At 34.1% G+C, this 24,678-nt stretch overlaps 1 protein-coding gene across 19 annotated transcripts in view; it reads right to left on the bottom strand.

Annotated features, from left to right (window-relative positions):
• Rbp6_3 (RNA-binding protein Musashi homolog Rbp6) overlaps positions 1-24,678 on the bottom strand; it is a 436,335-nt gene that overhangs the window by 18,841 nt on the left and 392,816 nt on the right. For 17 of the 19 annotated variants that reach the window (XR_008470744.1, XM_054228378.1, XM_054228379.1 and 14 more), the window contains 4 exons: positions 19,152-19,234; positions 18,955-19,039; positions 11,726-11,761; positions 9,989-10,072 (listed from right to left, as the gene is read on the bottom strand). Coding sequence is in view for 18 of the 19 variants with exons in the window: in XM_054228378.1 (XP_054084353.1) it covers positions 9,989-10,072; positions 11,726-11,761; positions 18,955-19,039; positions 19,152-19,234 (288 nt within the window). In the remaining variant the exon portion in view is untranslated. Of the gene's footprint in view, positions 1-878; positions 4,364-6,087; positions 6,633-9,988; positions 10,073-11,725; positions 11,762-18,954; positions 19,040-19,151; positions 19,235-24,678 lie in introns of those variants that run through there. The other 2 variants (XM_054228389.1, XM_054228390.1) reach the window with 2 other exon arrangements.

Raw genomic sequence — 24,678 nt, 5'->3', positions numbered from 1 at the left:
ATGTTCAATAAAAAAAACTGCTCATAGGTGCTCGGCTTGGGAAAGCATAAATGTGCATTCGGAGACTTTAAGAACTTCGATCTATTCACGTAGGCTTTCAGTTGATCATTGAATTAGATGCACTTCACGTTTTGCACGTACTATTCAATTAGAATAAACCGTTCCGCATACAATTAGACATGCAACCACACTGAATGTCATACTCAATGAAAAACTGGTGCAATTTTCGGAAGAGTACATGCCTTGGATTTTTCAACAAGATAATGCTCCAATTCATAACGTTCGGTTAGTTAAGATAAGTTAATATTGAGGGGATCATAACGTATTTGAAAACGTGTGGCGCTGGCTTACATGAAATTTTTAAGAAGAAAAGCAATTCGAAGACAAGAACCATTAATTGCAGCTATTACACTCTAAGAAACTGTTTGAAAAACACGATTTTGTTAATTTTTTAAATCTTTTGAATAATACCCCTGAAATATCATTCAATAACCATGGCTGTTGCATATTAACTTTTATCTTTTTTATTGAATCCAAAATAAAAGTTCTAACCTAAATTCTATTGTAAGTACGGGTGCGTCAAACCTATTGACGAGGAGTGAATACTCTGGTAAAATTGGTTTAAAAACAAAACTGGTAAAACAAAAATTTGTTGCTCTTTAGAGAAGAGTTAGAGAAATTGCGAAACTAAGTTAGCTACTATAGCTGTACAAATTCTAAATTACAATTTTATATAATGTGTGTATAATATTCGATTTCACCCGATGAAGCTCTTTACTTTATTCTAGTAATTTTTGCTATATTAAGATAAAAAAATGAATGCAATTTCCCCCTCTCTTCAAACAATGGCAAGGAGACAAAATGAGTTAAACAAACGATTTAAATTATTTTGTATATGAGTATATATATGCAAGCATTTATTGATTATTTTCATTAGCGGATTTATGACTTAGAGCAAGCAGATAATATAGAGTTTCATTTCTTTGGATCTCGTTCGTTTGCATTTTAAATCCTTCGTATTAAAATCACACAATAAATATCTATGTGTGTATGTAATTAAGTCTGCATATAATATATATGTATAATTTTAAGCAGTTTTGTGAGCATTTCATATGAATGCCTTACAATTGATTTATTTGTGTACGTAAACATTTTCAAATATCTTCCCAATCGACCATATGCGGCTTTTTTTTAAGATTTTGTACGGTTAAGAATGGGCATTTATTGTTACATAAAGCAATTGAATGTACAATTAAGCGTAATAACTATGCAAAAGCCGTTGTTCAACAAATTTCATTCAGTTACTTTTAGGGTTTTACGTTTCATACGTCTTATCTATCATATGTGTTGTTAGTTTTCTTTTGTGTTTCCTTTAACCCTTCATGTACATACATAGATATGTATGAAGCAGTCAAGAAATGCATTTCACGTAAACATTTTGTTTTATTTGGACCATCTTAACTTAACCGAGTGTATCAATATCTAAGTAACATTCTCTATCAATCGTTTATCAGCCAAACCTTGACGAGCATATGTGCAGCGGCAGTTAGCTGTAAACACAACAGCATTTGCGCTTTGCACTCATCAGAGTTGATTTGAGTGTCTGCTTGAAAGTGTCTGGCAGCACCAAAAAGAGATTGAAAAGCCAGCGAGACATATACAAGCACACAATCAGCCTTGCTGCTCTTCGAAATTAACTCGTCCAGTGTCTGTCGAATTACTGGTGCAAGTTAAAGCCAACTCTTTGTCGTTATGCCAGGTGCTTGTATTGCCAACTGCATTTAGATCTCATTCATAAAACGTTTTTAATTCTTCATGTAAAGCTTATTAACTATATATGTACGTGTATACTTGTTTTAGCATTTTTGTTTTTGTTTTTATAAGTTTCACTTTTTGCATAGGTTTAAAATTTTTGTTTGTGTTGTTCTTCAAGTTTCGCAGAAAAAATGGATGGATAATTTATTTGCTTAATTTTTGTTATTTTCTTAAAAAATTTCTTTAACTAACAAATTCGCAGTAAGAAATACATATAATGCATCCATGTAAAAATGCTGCCCTTTTGCACTTAATTACACATTTACTTAACACTTGTAGCTTTTTACAGTTTTTGGGATTTACATACTGTTAAATATTTGTTTAAACTACGCGTCTAATATTTATGTTGGAATACAAATAAACCATATGCCTTTACTTTTCCATAAACCATATTAAAGAGGTGAAGTACTGGGTAATGCTTGCCAATCAGCGTAATGTACGATATATTTAGAGAAAATTATAATAAAGAGCTTGAAAATTCCAACAAAACATATAAATGTGCAGACGAATAACTACTAAATGGAGCAGAAATTAAGAGATTGTCACTTGAGACTTTTTACATGAAAATACAGAAACAAAAGTATTTTTGGAAGACTTTGGGTTTATGTATGAATATACAGCTTTATAACAGAAACGTGGGGAGACTACGAATAATATCTATATTTATATATGTATGTGTGGAACAGTTTTTATATTTAACTATTATTTATTGCTTGGTCTTTAAATGCTATGTAAACGCACACTACTAATTCAACTATAGATGGAATATATAATATAATATATATGTATATATATTGTGTATGTGTGTGTATATTTTTGTATTGTAATATGTGTGCATGACTTTGGTTAAATATTTAACGTCATTATTACGGGGCGTCTTATGTAATCGAGTGCACATACTATATTAATTATATATTAATTTATATTTACGGATTTTACTCTTAGTATACAGTGTAATCAGCTAATGAGTCTAACTTATTTGTGTGTGTGTGTATGTGTATGAATAGATTTTGATGTTATCGGAGAATGAATTTTCTGCAATTTCATAATTATGTATGTACTTGTTCAATATATTAGACAATATGATGCACATACCTAAATTTTCTATCGGAAAATTATGATTTATCTTGTTTATTTCTGTTTGCCAAAGTTTTAGTGGTTATAACAACGACCAATGCGTTCGAACTTTTTATAACGTTCATAATTTATTTGATCAGTTTTGAATTAGTATCTACAACATAAAATCTAACCTAATGGTCTAATGGCCAACCCTGTGTGTGAATAAATTATTAGAGAATAAAATAATTTTTTCATAAAGTTTTGTGATATTTGTCAACAAAGGGTTATCAATTCGTCTACACCTTGTAATCTGTAAAACCTTTATTGCTATTAACGATGTTGGGGAACATGCTGTAAACCACCGAAATCTAAAAACAACAGACAATAAAAATGGTGTCAAAATGTTTTATAACACAAATACGGATTCGCTAACAAATATAATCTATTTAAAATTTTCAAAAAAACGGCTATTCAAAAGTGTATATATCGATAAAGTTAGAGAGAAAGCGATCAAACGAAAAAAAATCAGATATCAATAATAATTTTATGAATTTTAAGTACTAAGTATCGTGTATATCGAAGGTTTATATGAGCATTTACTTCTCACCACTCGTAACTTTGAGTTAAATTTAAGTGGTGATGCTTAAGAAAAAATGTTATTATATGACGGTCTACTTTAATGAGTATATAAATGAGTGATTACAACCACAACTCTTAAAATTTCTCGTTACTAATTTACAAATTTCTATTTCGGCTACAGCATTTTCAAACATTACAAGTGGTATTAGCCTGATACGACTTTTCGAGTGAAATAACGAACAAGCAATCACAAAAGCCAATAAACAAGCGAACGAACAACGGCTACCAACGATTATGTTCCTACGACTATTATCAACTTCATATTATGGGGTTACATACGTACGAGTATATATAATAATTGGTAAGAACTAACTGTTGTTTACGAATAGTTACGTAAGTTGTGGGTTTGACTATTTCTACTAATTTGAGTATAATTCTCTAAGGATGGGTGTGTTTTCAGTTGGCTCTAAGTTAGCGCTATAGAGAGCGATTGAGAACGATCGGATAGACCACTTGATTATGTCACGCTTCTTTAGTACGATCAGACTTCGTATACGAATTCTCGGTCTAGTTGCGCGGATTGGTGGTATTTAACTAGAATTTTCGGAGCGGTTGCTGGCTGGTAGCGGTTGCGTATGCTATTCAAATTCAAGCATTTGATTAATGATCAGCGAGTTGTGCTAAGAGTCTCATTAAAAATTAATGTTTCCTAAAAATTGTGATTTAATTGCAGCTGTACGAGTTAGCGCCGTAGTCAAAGGCAGAGTTAAGGCCGCTTGATGTTGATACCCTGTAGCAGGTTGCGAATTGACGGTGTTTCCGCTACCATGGCCGGGTCTACGACCACCACCACTTTGTGTCGTAGAACTACAGGCACCAAAACTTCTACCGATTCCACATATTGTTAATCCTACAACAGAGCGAAACAGAAAAGGACACAAGTCGTAGTAGTGAGTGTTGGCCATTTGAATCCGAAATGTGAAAAAAAAAATTTTGATTAGAATATGTGTACAAATATATGTATATTACTGAAATAATAATGAACTAAATGAAAGTGATCTACGGCAAGGGAAGCTTTTTGATTGTTCCATCGAATATAATGGTAATTATATTGAATTCAATAATAAAGAGAAATAAATATTGTGACTAAATCAGAGACATTTCAATCCAGTGCACTGGATAACTTTGTAGAATTAACAAATCAAGTGTTTTAAAGCCATATTAGTTAGTTTTTACAAAAAATTTTTTGTTCCCTCGCTTTCTGATACATTTTGGCGGAATAAACGAACTTTAGAAAAAAAGATAAAGCGAAACGCCTAATCATAACTGTTAATTATTGTGAAATCCTTTATGTTCTATAAATTATTTTGTATTTTGTCAAATTAAATTAGTTTGAATTTTGCAATCATCGCGTGAATGTGAATCAAGTGTCGCGAATATATGTAAAAAGTTATTATACGGGTAAAAACTGATTAATTATAGTATAAATGTATGTAAGAATTTATAAAAAATGTGTGAATATATTTATTCTTAGACAAATAGTGAAAAAATAAATTGAAAAATAGTCTACCAGTAATCGAGATGCTTCTTATGAAGAGGCGTCGAAACCAAATCAAATTGTGCTATTATGCCATTTGAATAATCAGAGTGAAACTCCTATTTATAATAATTGTACATAAAAAAGTGTATTTTTAATAAATGCTGTAATGAGTTACTCGAAATTCTAAAAACTGATGGAGAAGTTCCACCATCTAAAGAAACACTGCAAAAAATTGAATATATTGGTCCATCAAAGCCTCCAGACGTAAGAGCTTTCATTAGCAGAAGAGCTGATTAAAAACAAAAACTTTTGTTTTTCGGTAAGATCTGAGTTGTTTATATTTCGTTTAAGTAACTAACATATGTTATTTTTTTCATATTCTGCAGAATCCATTATAGAAAAATTTACATCATGTGGGGACTTTAAAATCGAAACCGTGAGATTTACTAAAATCTGCTCCTACTTTCAACTCTTCGTAAATATTAAAATTACGTCTACCATTTACCCACTATTAACATTATTTTGAATTATCATAACTATTTTTGTTAAGAAAATTACTAATTCCTATAAATTAAAAATAAAAAAAAAAATTTCAACTATTTACAACACTGTTTATATTTTTGTGTGTCGGATTTCTGCTCTTTGTTGTGCTCTTTCTGAAGACAAAGAAGATTACTCCCTCTACTCTAGTTTCGGAGGTCAAAAAGAGCTCAAAAGAATGCTCGGTTTGCCCTCCATTTGGAGTTTAAAAGGAGTGATCCCTCGTAAGGACATGCTATGTTAAAAAGGAATAATAAATGCATGGGTCTCTGAGCAATGTGGAGTAATCCATGGACCGCAAAGGAGCGATCTAAGATTAAATCAGATGATCGGATTTTTTACTGGGCTGCTACAGTAGAGACAATTACAAATGTCTTTTTACAAATTTTAATTTTTGTAGAATTTATTTTCAGATCATACTTATTATCATATGAATCTTAATCACTGATAATAAATCAATGCACGATGATTTGAATTTGAATTGTCATAAGAAAAATACTTTCTAAATATTGTTCAATAAAAGAAATAAATATATATAGAATATTATTGAAAACAACGTTTTTTTCTTAGTTTGACAATAACATTATTTTCATTATATTTTCCCCATGTAAAACAACATTTAAATTTTATATTTAGAGCTTAGTGAATTTAGACAGAAAACTTAATGTTTGTTTAACGTCGGCGTGCACAAGCATGTATGTATGTATAATATTTCTTTGTCAAGAGATGTTTTAGGTTTTTAAAATTATTTTTACGAATAATTATTTAATTAATTTTCTCACTACAAATTTATACATTCTAATAGCTTTTAGCTCTGGGCATTTAATTATTTCTTTAATGCTAAAAAGACGAATAAACTTAACGAATTGATTCGGGAAAAATAAAAAAATATACCAAATAACACCGTCCTACATAACACACTTCCTTCGGAAGTAAACATCTGCTATTTAATTGTAAAAGTGTGACTGCAGCTAAGTGCGATAAGCGCCACATATTCTTTGGTTGGCACTTTATGTTGTCGTCGTTGCCGTGTGCGTCGTCATCGTCATATAATCGCCGATGAGTATGCGGTTATCGGGCACCACACTCATTACTCCAGCTGTGCGACCGAAAAGGAACCAAGGATTGATAAAGCAGATGCCCGTATGGAATTGCGAGGTTGCAGAGCGTAGAGCGATCGATATACATATATATAATGAAATGAAAAGAAATAAAAAGAAAACATCAATCAAAACCCAAATTAGAAATAATGAAATAATTTTGAATAGTTAGAAAATACTAAAAAATAAAAATAATTGTCTAAGCAGGTTCGTAAGGCGATACATGCAATATAATCCGTTAGTAAAATGAGAATGAAGGTGCCTTTAACATTCAAACGAAGTATTTACGCAATTATCAGTTCAATTTATGTACGCTAATCCAAAGCGCTAATCGCGCTCGTATTGGATTATAATATGTATTTTATGTTTAATTCTTGAACCTATTATGATACATTTGAATAGTGCCATTGATTGTAGATTAGAAATGCCGCAATTTGCCTAATATTTGATCACAATTAAAACCATTTCATGCAATACTAATTAAGTTTTAGTCCACCAATTTTATATCCATAATTATCGATATATGTTTGCTTCTTAAATGAGAACAGAAAAAGATCTTCAAAATACAGTCCATCAACGATGAAGACTCTCTTAGTAATTTAGTGTTTTATGAAAAATGTCCCTTAAAAATAAAAATTTATAAATATTGAAATAGATCAATGATTTCAAGTGTATGAAGAGATAAAAATTTGAAAGTCCTATGTATCCTGGTTCCTTGCTTATAGGCACAAAGTAAGTTATTATAAATAAAACACTCACTTTTCTCATGATTTTTTTTTTTAAATAACTATCTTATCTTCACTTATTTATATAGTTCACTTTGTTTTAAAATAGAACAATTATTTTATGTTTTCGAACACTCTTTGTATAACCACTTTTGTATAACTTTTTTCGCGAAACGATTTTTGGCAATTTCTCTCTGCGGAGAACTCTTACTGAATGAATACATGCACAGCTCATATCAAAAAATACAATAGGCACATTGGGCATGAAAGTGTTAATTAATGGAGTCATTTTTCGTATCTTGTGAACTATTTCCAAAACTGTATGACATATATTCTAATACTGTCTGCCATAATCCTGGATGAGAAAAATTTGGTAACCAAATTATTTTCTCTTTATTTTTACGTTAAAACCAGGAGAACATCTACAATAACCGTATATTGAGAATAATAATTAATTTTTGTTATATAAAAATGAGCACGCTGAGATACAAATCGAGATGCAGAAAAATTGTGACACAATTTATTCGATTTGTAAACGGTTTGGTTTTTATTGAAAGTTATGATTAAATACATATAGGAATTTCACAGTGTGGTACAAGTTTTAATTTGCAATTTGAGTTCCCAGATTGGAAATAATATTACACTCGCAATATGTTGAGTAAAGATTATATACAGTAGTTTTTCGAAATAATGAATATTCGTTTTAACGAAAACCGCTTATAACGAACAAGAACAACATTGAGTATCTTAAGTAACGAACATCGGGGATTTGTAAGTCCTCGGTTTAACGAACAACATGAAGAAGACATATGAAGAAAGATAAAATAATAAAATAAAATTAAACCAGAATAAAAAATAAAACTTGAAAAAATTCAAAAGAAGTGTGCAAATTGAAAAAATGTTGAATTTTATAAAAAACTTAAAATTATTGATCAGTACCAAATAGAAGTATAAGTTTTTTTTTTATTTTGTTCATTTTGGAAGAATTTATTGGATTTGAATTGTTTTGTTATGGTTTTTCATTTTTTAACAAACAATTAATAAAACAATTTATTAAACTGCAATTTACGAATATTTAACTAATTTTTATTGAAAAACATACCTCTAAGTGAGTACTGGAATTAACGAAAAATTCGATGTAACGAACAGGCCTGACAATTAATGTGTTCGTTATTTCGGAAAACTACTGTATAGGGTTATATAAACTATAGTGATCAGGGTGACGGGTAGAGTTGAAACACGGATATCTGTCTGTCCGTCCGAGCAATCGATAACTTGAGTAAACATTTAGATATCTTAATGAAACTTGGTAAAGCCCTTCTCCCTAATAGGATTTTTGTATATATCTCTAAAACTATTAGAGCTATATCCCTCATACAAAGGCTATGTTGAAAACTACTAAAAATAACGAAAAATGCCAGAAACACTAAATTTTATAAATAAATGATTGGTATAAAAAATTAAAAAATGGCGTCCAACCAAAATTGGTACATAATATTTTCTTGAAACATTGATGTTACACGTTGAAAATGATCGGGATCGATTTATAAAACTCATATAACTAAATTTTGAATTCAAACTGATTCGATCACTTTGGAATAATTTGTACAAATACTGGTTGGAGGTGTGCCATATATGATTTAAAATTTGTCGAAATGGGACTATAAATTGTCAAGGCCCCATATATTGTACATAAAGAACTATATATTGCACATAAGAAAATATCGGTGAATCTCTCAGATATTTTATAGGAATTCAAAGGAAGAAATTGTTAAAATCGGGTCATAACTAAGGTTTGTCAAACATACGATGGGTTTTATACCGTATATATCGCTTAATATGTGAGATATCTTACATATATTAAAATCAAGAGAGTGTATAATAAAGGATATATTATAGCTTGGTGGCGCAAATGAGTCGGTCCAGTAATTACCGAACCGCCACGTACTAAATATGGATTTCGTAATTCTAGTGGACTTTATGCCAAATATATGGACCAAATTATGTGTTACCTTAATAAAAATAAATAAATAAATAAATTGCGAGAGTATCAAATGTTCGGTTACACCCGAACATAGCCCTCCTTTTTTTATTTCCTTGCTTTCATTTACTTGTTTTCAAAACATTGTGAAATTAGAAGCTAAAAATAACAATTTACCTTGCGAATTGCTTACAAGTATGCATAGGGTCTAAGTACCATAGTCCTCAACTATAGCCTTAGTTCACCAAACAGATTTATTTCATTATATCATATCCTGATGTTTGTTAAGCCTATATAACTGAATAACCAAGCAGTTATTTTCTCAGCTGCTTCTTATTGAATAAAAAATGGGGCACGAAAGAAGTTTCTGGAATATGTACGTGTGTGCGAATAGGCCACATATTCACCAATCGTATGAGGCGATGCAGTTTCTGGTTTTGTTTTGGGGGTATGGAAGGGAGTTCAGGGCGCGAAAGTAAAGTAATAGTACAGTAATCATTATATATAGTGCTCAAGGGTACCGCATTTGTGTGCGAGTTAAAATATGCATGTGTATGTGTATCGTAGCGGTAGTAGTTGGAAATTCATACCATAAATGTCGTGTCTGTATGTGCACTTTTGCGATTTTTAAACTCGTTCTTGTACTCACCAGCAGGGTAAGGCAAACCGAAGCTTGGATATCCCGAATAACCACGTCCGGCTGCATAGGCTGCATAGGCGGCTGCCGGAAATCCTGTTAAATATGAAGAACAAAATGAATTATGCAACATTGTTTGAGTAGAGACAAGTAAATACGCAAGTTGGAGTTGAAATAAAGAATAAACACGAGATGAAGTATTATTTTATGTTGCATGCACTTGTAGGAAAGTAAAACAAGAGGCAATCAAAGTTTATCCAAGCAATTGAATTATCATCAAGATTTCCAAAAGCTTCCCCTCGAAAGATGTTTGTGGTTTTGTCGAGCACAAATTGCAATGAGCTGTGGTTGTTATGCACACTAAGCAGCTGCATTTACATATTCATTTGAATGTATTTACATATTTAAGTTCGATATGAAGAAGAAGAGATGCTATAACAATGAAAAGAGCAACAACTATGACACCATGACGTGAACTTGGTGTATTTTGCTTTGCATGCAGATGATTTGGAGCGTTTTCTTCCGGCTTCCGTTGGTCTGCATTGCTTGGATTGTAAATAATTAACTGAATGGGATATTAACAATCCGGTTTTCATATGGCTCTGTATTTATGAATTCAATATGTTAAATAAAGCCTACGGAGCATGTATTCACTGGCTCAAATGAAGATATCTGCGTATATTTGTATATATTTGTAAATGTGAAACACATTTAAGTCAAAAGCCAAAGTCTTTGCTCTACATCTAAAAGCCATTTGGTTTTAATGAATGAATGCAATACCGAGCATGACTCCGGACATATTTATTAATTGTTCTCAACTATACTTGTTGCCGCACATACGCCTGCACATATGGCATAATAGCTACGATTAAACTCCAATTACTCGGACTTTTGAGTCGGTGAAAACTTTAATGAAACCACTGATGGCGGCTAGCAAAAGCTGAGTTTGCAAATTCTAAGTTAACACACAAGGAATATGGCTATATAACCGATTGAATACTAGTTAGCAATTCATCTTTATATGTAAATATTGATAACAAAGGGAGTGGTTTGAGAAATTAGAAATAGCTATCAGTTCGACACGGTAAATTTTTGATACAAATTGGTTCTAACTTCGAAGAGTAACAACCTGGCGTTATTTTTAATTACTTTATTTTTAAGAAGTTTATCTAAATGAATATTCTACTATAACAGCCATGATATTTGCGCTGGCAACTATGATAGAATTTTAGATTACGATTGACAATTTCAGAAAATGCCTGAATGATTTTCTATTTACTCTAAAATTTTAAAAATAAATGCGAACAATTGGTCTTCAGCATTTGCCTGATTTTGTTATTCTGTATACTACAGTAAGGATAATAGTAATAGAAAAAATACACAGAATGGCGACAGGCGTTTTAGTAGCTTGTCATAGTCGCGAATAGTAACGCATTTTTGGTATTCAATTGCCTGTGTGCAACTAAACTCGGTCAAGTATATAAACAATGGAAGTGTAAATTTGCACAGAGGAAAGATAATGTTGAATTATAACTGTTTAATGTGAAATGTGCCATTTTGAATTTTCGATCCTGATTATAAACACTATCTTCAGATAACGTTAACGTTAAGTTATAAGGTATAACTTGTACTTATAGCGTGAGAGAGTGGATAGGAAAACAAAAGGCTCGAAAACAGATTTTTTGTACAATCAAAAAATATGAGAAATTTATATTTATACTTAAATTATCGATTATTTATTGAACTTACCATCGGGTAGTGTCCCCAGTCCCCACATGATGTTATCTGTTTGGAAGGGAGGAAATAGAACAGAAGAAACAATGTTTATTAATCACCTATTCTATTTATAAGTTTAGTATTTATATATGAAAGACTCTAATAGTCTTTCAAGTATGAGAATTTGTATAAAAGAATATATATGTTTAAAACCTTTATGTTGAGTATATAATTACATTGAATCTAAGAGTTTGAAAACTATGAAAATAAAATTTTCTTAAGAAATACAGATACTATAACTAGAATTTCTTGAATTTTTATGATGAAAAGGCGCTACGCCAAGTATATATATTTATTACTAGATATTAAATTTTAAATTGTTATAAAATTAAGTTGTTATCTAAATTTTATATTATTATTACACATTTGAATTGTTGTTTCATATAAACAACTCTATACAACACCTTGATCTCTTTAAAATTTCGAAAAGAAAATATTTGATTTGGAATCTGAGTGTACGACTCCTTGGTAAAAAAATTCAGCGGCTAATGAGGCATTTGTTAATTTTTACAAACATATCGATTATTTTTGATGAAAAGCAGTTAAAATTTTGATGCGTGTATATTAATATTCGGAATTGGAAACTCAAATACAAGAAGCGCTTAGTACAGCATGGTGCATCCAAGACACCATTAATCGAAGAAGGCGTAAATGAGAAGAAATTAATATAATATACATATTTAAAACAATTTGATTGGTTGGGCTGAAAAAATATCGTTGTAAAAATTTTAAAATCATTCTTGAATGCTTAGCTTTTCATGTGCTTTCCAATCATAACTAATTCGGTCACTCAAGGGTGGGTTATACATAGTAATAATAATAAAAGTCCTTTCGGCTCACTTAATTATAATTAAAATTGTTAGTGTTAGTGATCAAAGTGTTAATATGCTGTCTATGACTATTTAAAGTTAAATTAAGGTTATGTATACATTTACTTAAGTACACAAGTTCGGACAAGTACGAGTATCTAGCTATAGCGTACACAGTAATATTTAATTGATTGATCGTACATCTAGTTTTATAAAATGGTGCAAAAGCAAATATCACCGACGCCGATGTAATGATGCGCTTCATACAATTTATGCGCCGATGGATATATCGAAAATAGTTCAAATGCGATTTTGTCTTTTTAGAAATTCGAAATCAGCGCTGGTCTTACTTGCGAATGCACTACTTTTTTATTATGACTACGGCCTGCAGCAAAGTTATAAATGTTCTATAATAATCGTTGACTTAAATTTACGTCGACTACAGTTTCATTGCGTTGTTCGTGTTCGCTTAACGATTGTTGGCTTTGACGCAGTTACCGCTACCCATCTCGACGTTCGTGCCTAGTGCACGCACATCGATTGAGTCGAAACGAAAATTAAATGCTAATAGACGTTATACAATTCAATTTAAATTGAAAATGTAAAGAAAAACCTTATGCTAGTGACTAAATATGTTGCTAAACACGGAAATACACATTGATTACAATAATTTACGACTCTTCTAGGAAGTAATACATGTTTCTCTCGCATAGCTAATTAAATATTTTGCAAATATGCAGTAATGATTGGAGAGTTACTGAGACGTGAGTGTACACAGTTTACGCTAAATGTTGTTTTTACTAAAAGATACACACACACACACGCACACAACGAAGCAAAAGTGTGGCTATCTGATGCTCAATACGTGTCGCACATGCATTGGCGTTGCTAGGCAGCGCGGGCGCGCGCGCCGAAGTGCGATGTCACGTATACGCCCCGTAACCAGCACGTTGTTCGCTTGCGAGGCTGCCGCTAAAACAGAACACACTACTAATTGTGATGGTGAGAAAAACAAAACTAAAGACAAAAAAATATAAAAATATCGTAAAGAAGCTAAAATAATTTTATGATTAAGTAAAAACTTAAATATATGGCAAACATATATGCTCGAATATATAAAAAACGGGCTAAGTGAAGCTACAAACTATGAAGCGAAACCAACAGGAAAAGGAAAAAAATGAAAATGCCAGCTAGGTCTTATTCTACAAGTGAATGTTAAACGACTAGTGCATTCGAAAATGCCAGCCCGTAGTTGGTGACTGCTCATTTAACTCTTCATAGCGAGCACGTGCACTTCCTGCTGGGCGCTTTCGGCAGGTTCCTCCACACTCGATTGCGATTGCCATTGCTGGAGCGCCTATGCACAACCTGCCATCCGTTGTTGTGCACCACTTAATGGGCGACCACAGCGCTACGTGTTCCAAGCATTGCCCACACACGTGCCGCCACGTACTTCCTTTACTTATCCACAGCCGTCTGAGAGCGTCTCTTCAGCGCTTCTGCTTTTTTTAAGTTAACATTTGCCGACTCGGCTCTTTTAAATTACACAATGCAATTACAATTTAATTTGGCAAACAAAGTAAAGTGGATAAATGCTTGACATGTGCGCATTCTCTGTGGTCGATTACTCAATGGAGCTGCAAATGAGGCATAACTGCTTTCATGGCCGTTGTAATCAACTTCCGATTCATGTGGGTCTCTTTGCGTATATGCTTATATTGCGCCGATCGTTACCTGATTAGAACTGTGTATAAGTACTTAGAAAAGACGAACAATAAATAAAACATGTGACGCACTTTACACAGGCGCCTTACAAACTACATCTTGTGTGGCAAGCGTTGTGCTCATATTGCACATTGTTTAGATTTTAACAATATTGGTACAGCTAGTTACTGGATTGCATTGTTTTTTTTATTACATAAATGCTAAACAAAACTAAATATATGCTTTAAAATTTAAAAGTAATTTCTCAATAGTTAACTATTTGAAAACATACCTAGAACGTATCACTCCCCGTCTACGTATTTGGTTGTGAATTGCTTAAAGTTAATTTTTTATAATTTATGTAGAGTTGCTGCGGCTTGCTATGTAAGCCTTTTAAAATTTAAGATTATCATAATTTTGAATCGATTTTGCTTACTACGTACGTATGTTGAATCAATCAAAATTTCTTATAGCGACTGAGTTAGGCTATATTTCTACAATTTACATATGTAATTACCTCTACTCAGTGGCAATTAATCGTTTTAATTGAATTAAGTTTGCGAACTTTCATTAAGGTCGGCTGCTAAGCCCCTAATGCATGATAAGTACAAACATTGGACAATACATGTTTATTAGTTTCTAGCTACATACTCTTTGTATGTGTGTGTGTATAATAAATCTAGGCCTAACAGTAACATTATAACTGTTATGTAACTTTATTATAATTTTAAGGGAAAACATTCAAGTTTTTACTTATTTCAAATATCAACTATTTTTCATTAATATTCCGATTATCTCTAGCTTTTGTTGTTCTCTGTATTACTAAATAACTGAACTGTGACCAAGCGAAGAGATAATTATGAAATAAGAATTCAATCGAATGAAATTCGCTTGAAAATCCGACACACAAGGTATGATATGATTTAACTGGTACTCCTATTATATTTGAGGATCTGCAAATCGTCATGAACTATACTTATAGACTTTCTCAGTCAGCACATTAATCGAGCAAAGGCCAGTTAATCCTTTCGACCCCGACGTTGCCTGTGAGCAATTTCACCAGTTTGATGATTTAAAGCAAAAGCTGTATTTAATGTTTGGACTTGATTTAAGTGGCTACTTATAGGTTAATATATTAAGATGAAAATCAAAACAGTTAACAACATCCCCTACTGTCATTCTTATCTTTTTTTAACGTAGTGCATTACTTCGTTGATAATTTGTGAACGGAAATTTGCGAACGTTTGTTAGAATCGATCCAATTATTATAATAATTTAATTTAATGAATATATGTACATATGTGAAAAGTAAAAATATTCATTTTTATTCGAATTTTATATTGTTGGAAAACAAATTTGTTTGTAAGTGGTTTGTGTATTAAGTGAGGATTTTTTGAATTTCACAAGTTGCCTGTGGGCAACGTTGGGCAATAGTAGTAATACAAATTTTTGTTTTCAGTTATGCGTTCAATAGAGAAAGATGTATCTTAGAGTGAATATTTTGTACTTTGTTTGGAATGTTTCGAGTGATGAAGACAGCGGAGATGTTTCTACGATGTTAGGGACATTGTTGAAAGCGCAGAGAGCATTGAATAGGACTTTTGGAAGAAATTTGTGAATAGATATGTTTCGTCATACAATAAATGAACAGAAATTACATAACAGCATTGAAAAAATGTATCTTAATTCTCTAAGATAATGATTATCAAAGGTATTTGAAATTAGAGGAAGTTTTTAGAAACAGGACTCCATCTTACAGATGAAGATTCTAAAAAGGCGCTATATTAGAATTGTGTTTTATCGCGGTGATCTAAAAAATTGCGCCTATTAAAAATAGTTTTGTCCGCAAACCTCAATCTTATTGCAATTTCAAACTTTGTCTCAAGAAATAGATTTGATAAGCTAAGAGTTCCTTCTGAATTGATAAAGAAGTGAAATCAATCACAATTTAATATGTATGTGCGCGTTGTTTATCGTTTTGTATGGGAGATCAACCAATTGGAAATTGCAGACGTTGGAGCTCACATGAAAAAAATATTTGGATTTATCTTTCGAACATTCTGATGGAATCGTATAAAGTAAACTTTTGCTCAAAGAAGTAGTATATGGCTAATTTATTGCAATCACTTGAGTGTTCTTCAACCAAAACTAAAGCACACTCCACTCACTTAACTTCAATTTGATGACGCGAATTCTCTGATGACTTCTTGTGCTACATTCCTCGAGTCAACCAATAGGAAAGGAGGGTTAATTTTAAATTATGGTACGGGAAAAAAGTCGGGTTCGAAAGGGTTAATTGACCAATTAGATCCTGATTCATTATAAACCACAATTTGTTTTCCCTTCCAACTTCATCCTTTTCAATTCAGCGCTTATCTAGCAATTACAATAAAAGCTAGAGATAACACTCCCATATCCTTGGCCTAAGAGTTGTTTTAATGTTTATAATAAAATGTTGGACGCACATGTACATACATATATGAGATCGAAATTTAAATTGTAATATATTTAAGAATATAATTAATAATTTATCTAGTATGTTTTCTTTTCGCTTCTTTTGTTAGGCAAATTTCCGATAAACACGAGTAATTACTATATAGTACCATATATAACTAGTCAATTCGTATGTTATACAGAAGAGCAAGTCTTAATGCTAATAAGAATACAGCGCTAGAGCTGCAAATCGATTTCGCGTTAAACCTAAGAATGTTACAAGTATATTTTGGCTAAATGCTAGCATATATTTATTTAAATATATATTATGTATATATATATGCATGTATGTGTGAATGTGTATGTGTAATCGGATTAATTAAATAAATGCCTAAATGTGCAGCCTTTATGATTGGCATAAAGGGAGCGCCGTTGTTATATTATATTTAGTATTAATCGATGTACAGTTGTACCCTTGCAGTGAAGCACCAAACTAGTCAGAATATTTAACAGTCTACCTTTAGAATTCTCTGTTAGAAAAGCAGATCTTCAAAATTATACCAGTCTTATATCAGTTATAGAATTGCTAATTAATTTTAGTGTCCAATCGATTCCGAGTTTTTGGCCGATGCCGATGCCGATTAATCGGTTGGACTCTAATTATTTTACTTGCTCTATGATTTCGTATATTTGTTGAACTGTTATGAGACTGTTATTTTTCTGATCGAAATTGTCGAATTATAGCGTTTTCACACAGTCAAATCACTTGATTAATCAAATTTTTTATTGAGGCCCTTCACACTGCAGGCTAATCAATAACCGGCCAGCTGTACATAAGAAGTTGGTAAGTTTCATCAGCTGATTGCTATTTTCTAGTAGCGACATCTACCGTCGTGTAGTGTGAAAAACAATTCGTAGACAAAGAAGGTATGTATAATAACAAACACGGTCTTTGTCGCAGAGTTGCATTTTATTTTAAAGTCGATTAAAATTCAATTAAAAATGAATGTATATTTTTAATTTGTATAGTAAATCGATCTTAATCAGCGTTTTAATCGATAAGAGACCGGTTTATTGATCAATAAGCTCTTGTGTGAAAATGCTATTACGAATTATTTGACAGGTGTTTAGGACAGTCTAGTTTAGACTGCATGGTGTTTATGCATATGCAAAGGGTATTTAAGCGCACTCAAGTGTGTGTTCTTTTGATATGTTGTAAGTTGTCAAATTGGTCAATAGGTCGCTTCCACGTTATGCAACTTCACTGCACATTATTGCAAAAAGATCAAAAACTAATTTAATACCGTTAATTGTATTCAACGCCCAACAACTGTTCAACCGCGAAAAGGCGCCTGGTATTGAAATACAAAGATTGCGCTGTCAAAGCGAGTGGGTGTACAATACTTTACTGTGGCCGCGGCAGCTGGGTTATGACTGCCGTTGGTGGTCAGATGCCGAGCGTATTGGCGCCCGGCAGCTGATAGAGAGTAGCGGTGGTTGGCATTTCCAGACCTTGTACTGAAAGTAAATCGCTTAAAGGGTAGCCGAGTGAGGCGGCTGCAGTCGCCGCTGGCGTTGGACGTACTTGTGTTGCTGTTGGTGCCGCCAAATGGCCAACCGCGGCTGGTGCGCGTAAGCCGCCAACTGCGGCAGCGGCCAACAGGCGTTTATAGCCAACAATAGCGGCGGCATCATACAGGGATGCTGCTTGTGGATTTGTGGCAGCTGCAGCGGCGGCGTACTGCAATAGGGAGGGGCCTGCCGCCGCCGAAGCTGGTTGAACAGTTGCTGTTGCAGCCGAGAGTGGTATTAGAGTGTGTGTGGCGCCGGCGGTGGCTGCTGCAACCGCATTGGCTAACGATTGTTGTTGCTGTGCAGCGGCTGCCGCCACCACAGCAGCCTGATGTTGTTGCTGCTGTTGCTGATGATGCTGTTGTTGTTGTTGCTGCTGATGGTGGTGATTGGCAGCAGCTGCAGCAGCGGCCGCAGCAGCCGTCGAGAAGTGTGTCGGTATGGAGTAGGGTGTGTATCGTAACGAGGTGGATGCTGTGGGCGCACCAGCGCCAGCGCCCACGCTTGCGCCGCCGAACATGCCGGCATGCGGATGTGCCGGATGGTGATGATGATGATGGTGGTGGTGAGCGCCTGAGCTGGTGGCAGCCGCAGCGCCGGCAATATTGTGGTGTGTCGCAGTGGCAAATGTACTACTGATTAGACCACCACCGTTGGCATTACCGCCCCAAACTACCAACTCACCGTAAGCAGAGCGACCGGCAGCGCGCGTCTTGGCCAAGTTGGCCGGCAGCATGACTTCCTTTGGTTGCGCCTTCTTGCATTCGACCTAAAAATAGCCAAATAAGTAGCATCAAATTTATTTCGTCAAAGTCAGAGGGATTATGTGGATGTGTCAAAGAAAAGTGGGAAGGCGATAGAAATGGTATGTGAGCACTTACCATTTTGTTGTTGATCTCATGGAAATGAATTTCACAAACTTTATCTACCACATCCTCACTCTGAAATGTAACGAAGCCAAAACCTGAAACAGAAACAGAAACGGAAAGTGCACAAATTAATAAATTAAATTAGTAAATATCAAGGCTACAAAGTTGTCGGCACTGCAGAAATTGTACTTGGGCATTAAGTATGAAGGGGAATCGTAGATACATATATAACGCGCTTCTGTGAATTGAAGCTATCATTCCTTTAGTCCGACAACACGTAACTGTTGAAACTTTCTCCTACTTGGTTGCATGGTCATTGGGAATTCACAATTCGACCAAAGTCGGTCGGCCGGAGCTTTTGTGGGCTTTTGTGGTTTGTACAATGTTGTTCAGTTATCGCTGGCATCTTCTGTGGCAGTGAAGAGTATCTCAGAATGTTTTCCCTGCTTCAAGGCTCCGTTTGCGTCTTTTTCATTCAATCAACAACAAACCACAATCGCAGCAACTCAGCCATCAACTCTTGCATTTATGAATTCCGTCATGACGCAATGAACAAATTCAGTGAATCTACCGGGCATAAACAGTGAGCCGGAAACTTCAGTCGGAAGTGGTGAACATTGAAGTGAGTCTTCATGGTATGATTCGGGCCACGTCAACTTCCACAGAAACAAAATATCTTAATTTAATATCTTAATCCACTCATCTTTTCATTCTGCTAATACCGTCCGAAGTCCGAACATAACTCTATATCAATTTCGATTAGTTTTAAGTATTATAAACAACCGTTAGACAGCAACATGTTGCAAGAGTATATAAATAATTGGTCGCGAACAATTTGAACCAGATCATGCGAAATTGTATAATGTTACACCAGATTGAATTTCCTAAATTTAGTAGCAGGTCTGCTAGCGTGACTACTTTTTATGGAAGGAATGTAAAACATACATAATACTGTTACTTTCCCTATGATTGATAAAAGTGTGAGAGTTCAATTGTCTGACGCAGCTACTTCAACTAACTTAAAAATAAATATCAAGGTTTTCCTGTTCTGTCTATACAAAAAAGCAAATGTACGTATGTACATATAAGGCATAAATTATTGATTTATTGATTGCATTTATATGCTACGGAATTTGCACTTGCAAACAATGAGCTGTGCGATATATAATTGAACCCGCATGCAGGTGTGATTTTTCCCGTGCGTGTAATTAGCCAAGTATTTACTATTTATTTGTAGAGGCCATCTATTGTGCCTTGCCTCCTTTGATTCATTATCGTTAGCATGTTTGAACACATTTAAGCTGTGGCGGTGTGAGTTGGAGGAATTATAGTAGTTATGTAAGATTACTCCTTAGTGTGTCATTCAATATACAAGAATGATAGTAGACAAGATTACGACATTAGTGACGTAATCAGGACCTCTAAAAAATTTCAAGGAAGGAGTTACTGTCCATTTATGCAGCAATTTAAGCAGCACAAAAAGGCTAAGACTGACAAAGAAGAACAATATCAATTTTGCAAAAGTTATTGTATAGATTGAATTTCAGGAAGAAAGCATCAAATATAAACTTTGTATTCCAACGAAGCGAACGACGATTAATCAAGTTTTTCAATAGCTATAGAAATTTTGATCTCGTATAATTTGAATTTGCTTTTTAAGAGTGTTACTTCGTTTAATAGTTCATTTCAATAGTTCTGGTATGGTTTTTCATTTTTAAACAAATAATTTAATAAAACAATTTATTAAACAGCAATTTACGGATATTTAACTCATTTTTATTAAATACCATACATTATAATCATACCTCTAAGTGAGTACTCGAATTAACGAAAAATTCGATGTAACGAACAGCCCTGACAATTAATGGGTTCGTTATTTCGGAAAACTACTGTATATCAATTTTATAAGCATCTCCATTGGAAGAGAGAGTGCAAAAAATATATCAATAAAATATATCATCAATACAAAAAATATAAAAAATGCAAATATATATCATCAATAAAATTCTTGATTGTCGTATGAAGCTATGAGCTCATACATGCGCTCTATTAGCCAGCATAACCGATTAAAACTGTAAACACCAAGTTATGCTTTTCGGCACCTCTATGCGCCGCATGATTTCAGCAAGAAAATAAGACAAAATGGAAGTGAAAATAGATGCAACTGTACAACCTACTATATTGACAAACAAAGAGAAACGAAGAAAATTAAAATTTACGAACTGCCAAAATAAGATGTTGCCAATAGCTATGAAGACTATGAAGGGGAATATTGTAACAGCTGCATTTGTGACAACAGGGTTTCAGTGAAATGACATGGAGAGATGAGTGGTTGTGGCAGTTCCGCACGTAATTGACTCAACCTGATGGAGCATCCTTATTAAGTGATCCGTGTTGATGCCATGTAAATATTAAAAGCAAAAAATTTAGAACTTCGCTCATCATGTGCTCTAGATTATGTTTTACTCTGGTTATTGTCAACAACTGATGTTGCATTTTTTAAATTCCGAATTATTGCGATTACTTTCCGAAACAGCTTCATATTCGCCTGATTGGACAAATGTATAAGAACGATTGAGAAGTAAGGGGAGGTGACAAAAACAAATTTCTAAAAATAAAAATAATTACAATAAAAACATTTATGTTGAACTGATTTTCTCCTGAACATTCTAATATAAGTACAGAATATATGTGCATACATATTGGCTGGATGTAAAGAGAATTACAATTTTGTTTTTTTAAGAATATATTCCAACCAACCCCTGGTAATTCTTTGTATTTGAGAAAAACAATATTTTTATCTTGTCTAAAGGTTGGCCAAAATTCGACGAATACGTATAAATGTAAGAGTGCATCAAAGAAATAACAAAAAAAGCTATAAAAGAGGAAAAAATCTTTAAACCACAACTTGAGGCAAATTCACTTGGACGCTGCAACTTACTTGCCGGTTAGTTGATATTTTGGTAAGCTATTGGCTGTCTAGCCACAGCGCCACCAAAACAGCGCGTCGTAAATAGTTTATGGCGCCAAGTGTGGCAAGCGCTCACCTAACACCGCATCCAAGCCGCATTATCTGCAGCAAAGTTCTAAATCAGTGCAACACTGCACTTTTCACCCCACTTGCTAGTCTCACGCTAATAGCGGAAAAAATTGTTTACAGATAAAAGCATACTGCGCTCTGATTGTATGATGCAGAAGACCGATTCGCTCTGTGTGTGTCACATGCAACTTATAGCTACATAATTCTTCAGCAAGCTCTAGAAAGGAGCGTTGCCGAATTTTATCATGCAAGCGCCTTGAGAAGCATCCGAGGTATAAGGTTACAAACATTAGTATTTACTGAAACGACAGCTCTATATGAACTTTATATATATAAATGCAAATTTACAAAAACAAGATGGTTGAGCTTGTGGAGCGTTATCGCCAACATAAGTGTTCCGAACAAATGCAAAGAAAATCACTTTTGTATGTAGAAAGATTTGGTGGCGTGAAACTTGCGTAAATTTCTACACCGACAGGTAAAACAGCAGCATTTAAATCACACTCGTCCAACTTTCTTCACAGACTATTAATAAGTTTTTACGAAGCGTTTTGATCAATGGACACAAATATGGTAAAAATAAAATTTGAATCACACCAAAATAAAATAAAGTGTGTCAACTACGATATCTGCTAATTCGCGAGGATGTCCGAAAAATGAGATCCAAGAAACTTTTGCCTAGTTCTCAGATTTGTGTTCTGCATTTCATTTCAAAAGATCTGAATTTTTTAATTTTTTTATTTCATGAACATTTGACAAAATTATCTGATTTACCATCAGCAGATTATAATTAATGTGCCAACAAAATTAGTACACGTTGTTGGCCTATTTTTTTATTCAGGTTAATTTTAGTGCTTTATATGGTCTGTTGCGTATTTATTTCCGAAGAGTGTTTTGTTAAAGTTAACTTTCATCAAGTTTCATACCATGTCAATTTGTTGTAGAGTTTAAAGTCGAGACCTGTAAACCGATAGATGGCTTTGTCCTATCTAATAATGGACAACAACAACAATTGATTGGTAGTTGGATAGAACTGCCAGACAATCCAGCTGTCAAAATAGGGGGGAAAGGTGACAGTTTTCAAATATATATGCTCAAGGGGGATGGGGTCATATGTAGAAGTTCACGGGAGTGGGGAAATTTTCTGATTGCCATTCACTTGGAAGTGGCCAGGAACGATTCTTTGCATATGACTCAAGCAGCTCACGACTTCCGATTTTATACCAAGTATCCTCTGGGTAGCCAACATACATCCGTTTGAAGGCGAGCTAAAGTGAGAAGCCCGCTTCTACGGTTGTGAGGTTTGGGACCCACCACATAAAAAAACTTCCCCAATGAAAGACCAAACGGAGCCTCGGATGAGAATCACCACTTTTTATACCGACCCCTATAAACGTTTTAAGGATCACGATTTGAGGACATGCACCTGGAATGTCCGGACCCTTAATTGGGAAGGTGCCTCTGCCCAGCTGGTTGATGTCTTCATGGCCATGGTAAGCCAATGATATTGATATCATCGGAAGCAATAACCGCGCCGTTTGTTCTGTTTTTTTTTCAGACTGGATAAGGAAGCGAATCGTATGGGTCTGGTGGTGAATGAGAACAAGACTCGCGTTTTGACTCCCACATCACTGTTGACAGTCATAACTTTGAAGTTGTAGATAGTTTCGTCTACTTGGGAACCAGCATTAACAACACCAACAATGTCAGACTCGAAATCCAACGCAGAATTACTCTTGCCAAACCAAAATCAAACTCTACAAGACGCTTATTATTCCTCTCCTGATGTATGGCGTTGATGCGTGGACGATGACAACATGCGATGAGGCGACTGTTGGGATTTTCGAGAGAAAGGTTTTGCGCAAGATTGGCAACGGCGAATACTGCAGGCGATGGAACGATGAGCTGTACGATTTATACGTCGACATTGACATAGTTCAGCGAATAAAAAGACAGCGACAACGCTGGCTAGATCATGTTATACGGATGGATAAAACACTCCAGCTCTGAAAGTTGGAAAGAGGACGACCGATGGAAAGACCAAGTGGAAAGTGACCTGGCGTCACATGGTGTTTCTAGTTGGCGCCAAAAAGCAAAAAGGAGGAATGAGTAGCGCGCTCAGGTGGATTCGGTTATAATCGCTTGAATTTGATCTGAAATCCAGAAATTAATTAATTTTTAAATAAATCAACTGTCCTTGTTTGCCTACAAATGAAACAAAAGAGCTCCACTAATATGGAAATTCAAAGGCATTCTATTGCAACGCGACTCTATAAATGTATGTTTATAAATACAAATATCGGACACAGTGTACGCCATGGTGGTTACGTTAGCGCTTATGCTCGTACCAAGTTTGCAGCAATTGTCTTTGTATTATTAATACCTTTATTTGTTCACTTTGCTAGGCAAAAATTATGATAGTTAAAGCTAATATTCTCCACTTCATAGTATACATATTCATAAATTGCCATTCGTGTAACATTATTTTGCAATGTGTGC

This window comes from Zeugodacus cucurbitae, chromosome 4 (assembly GCF_028554725.1).
Source record: "Zeugodacus cucurbitae isolate PBARC_wt_2022May chromosome 4, idZeuCucr1.2, whole genome shotgun sequence".
Lineage (NCBI taxonomy): Eukaryota > Metazoa > Arthropoda > Insecta > Diptera > Tephritidae > Zeugodacus > Zeugodacus cucurbitae.
This window is presented reverse-complemented; position numbering and strand designations above follow the sequence as displayed.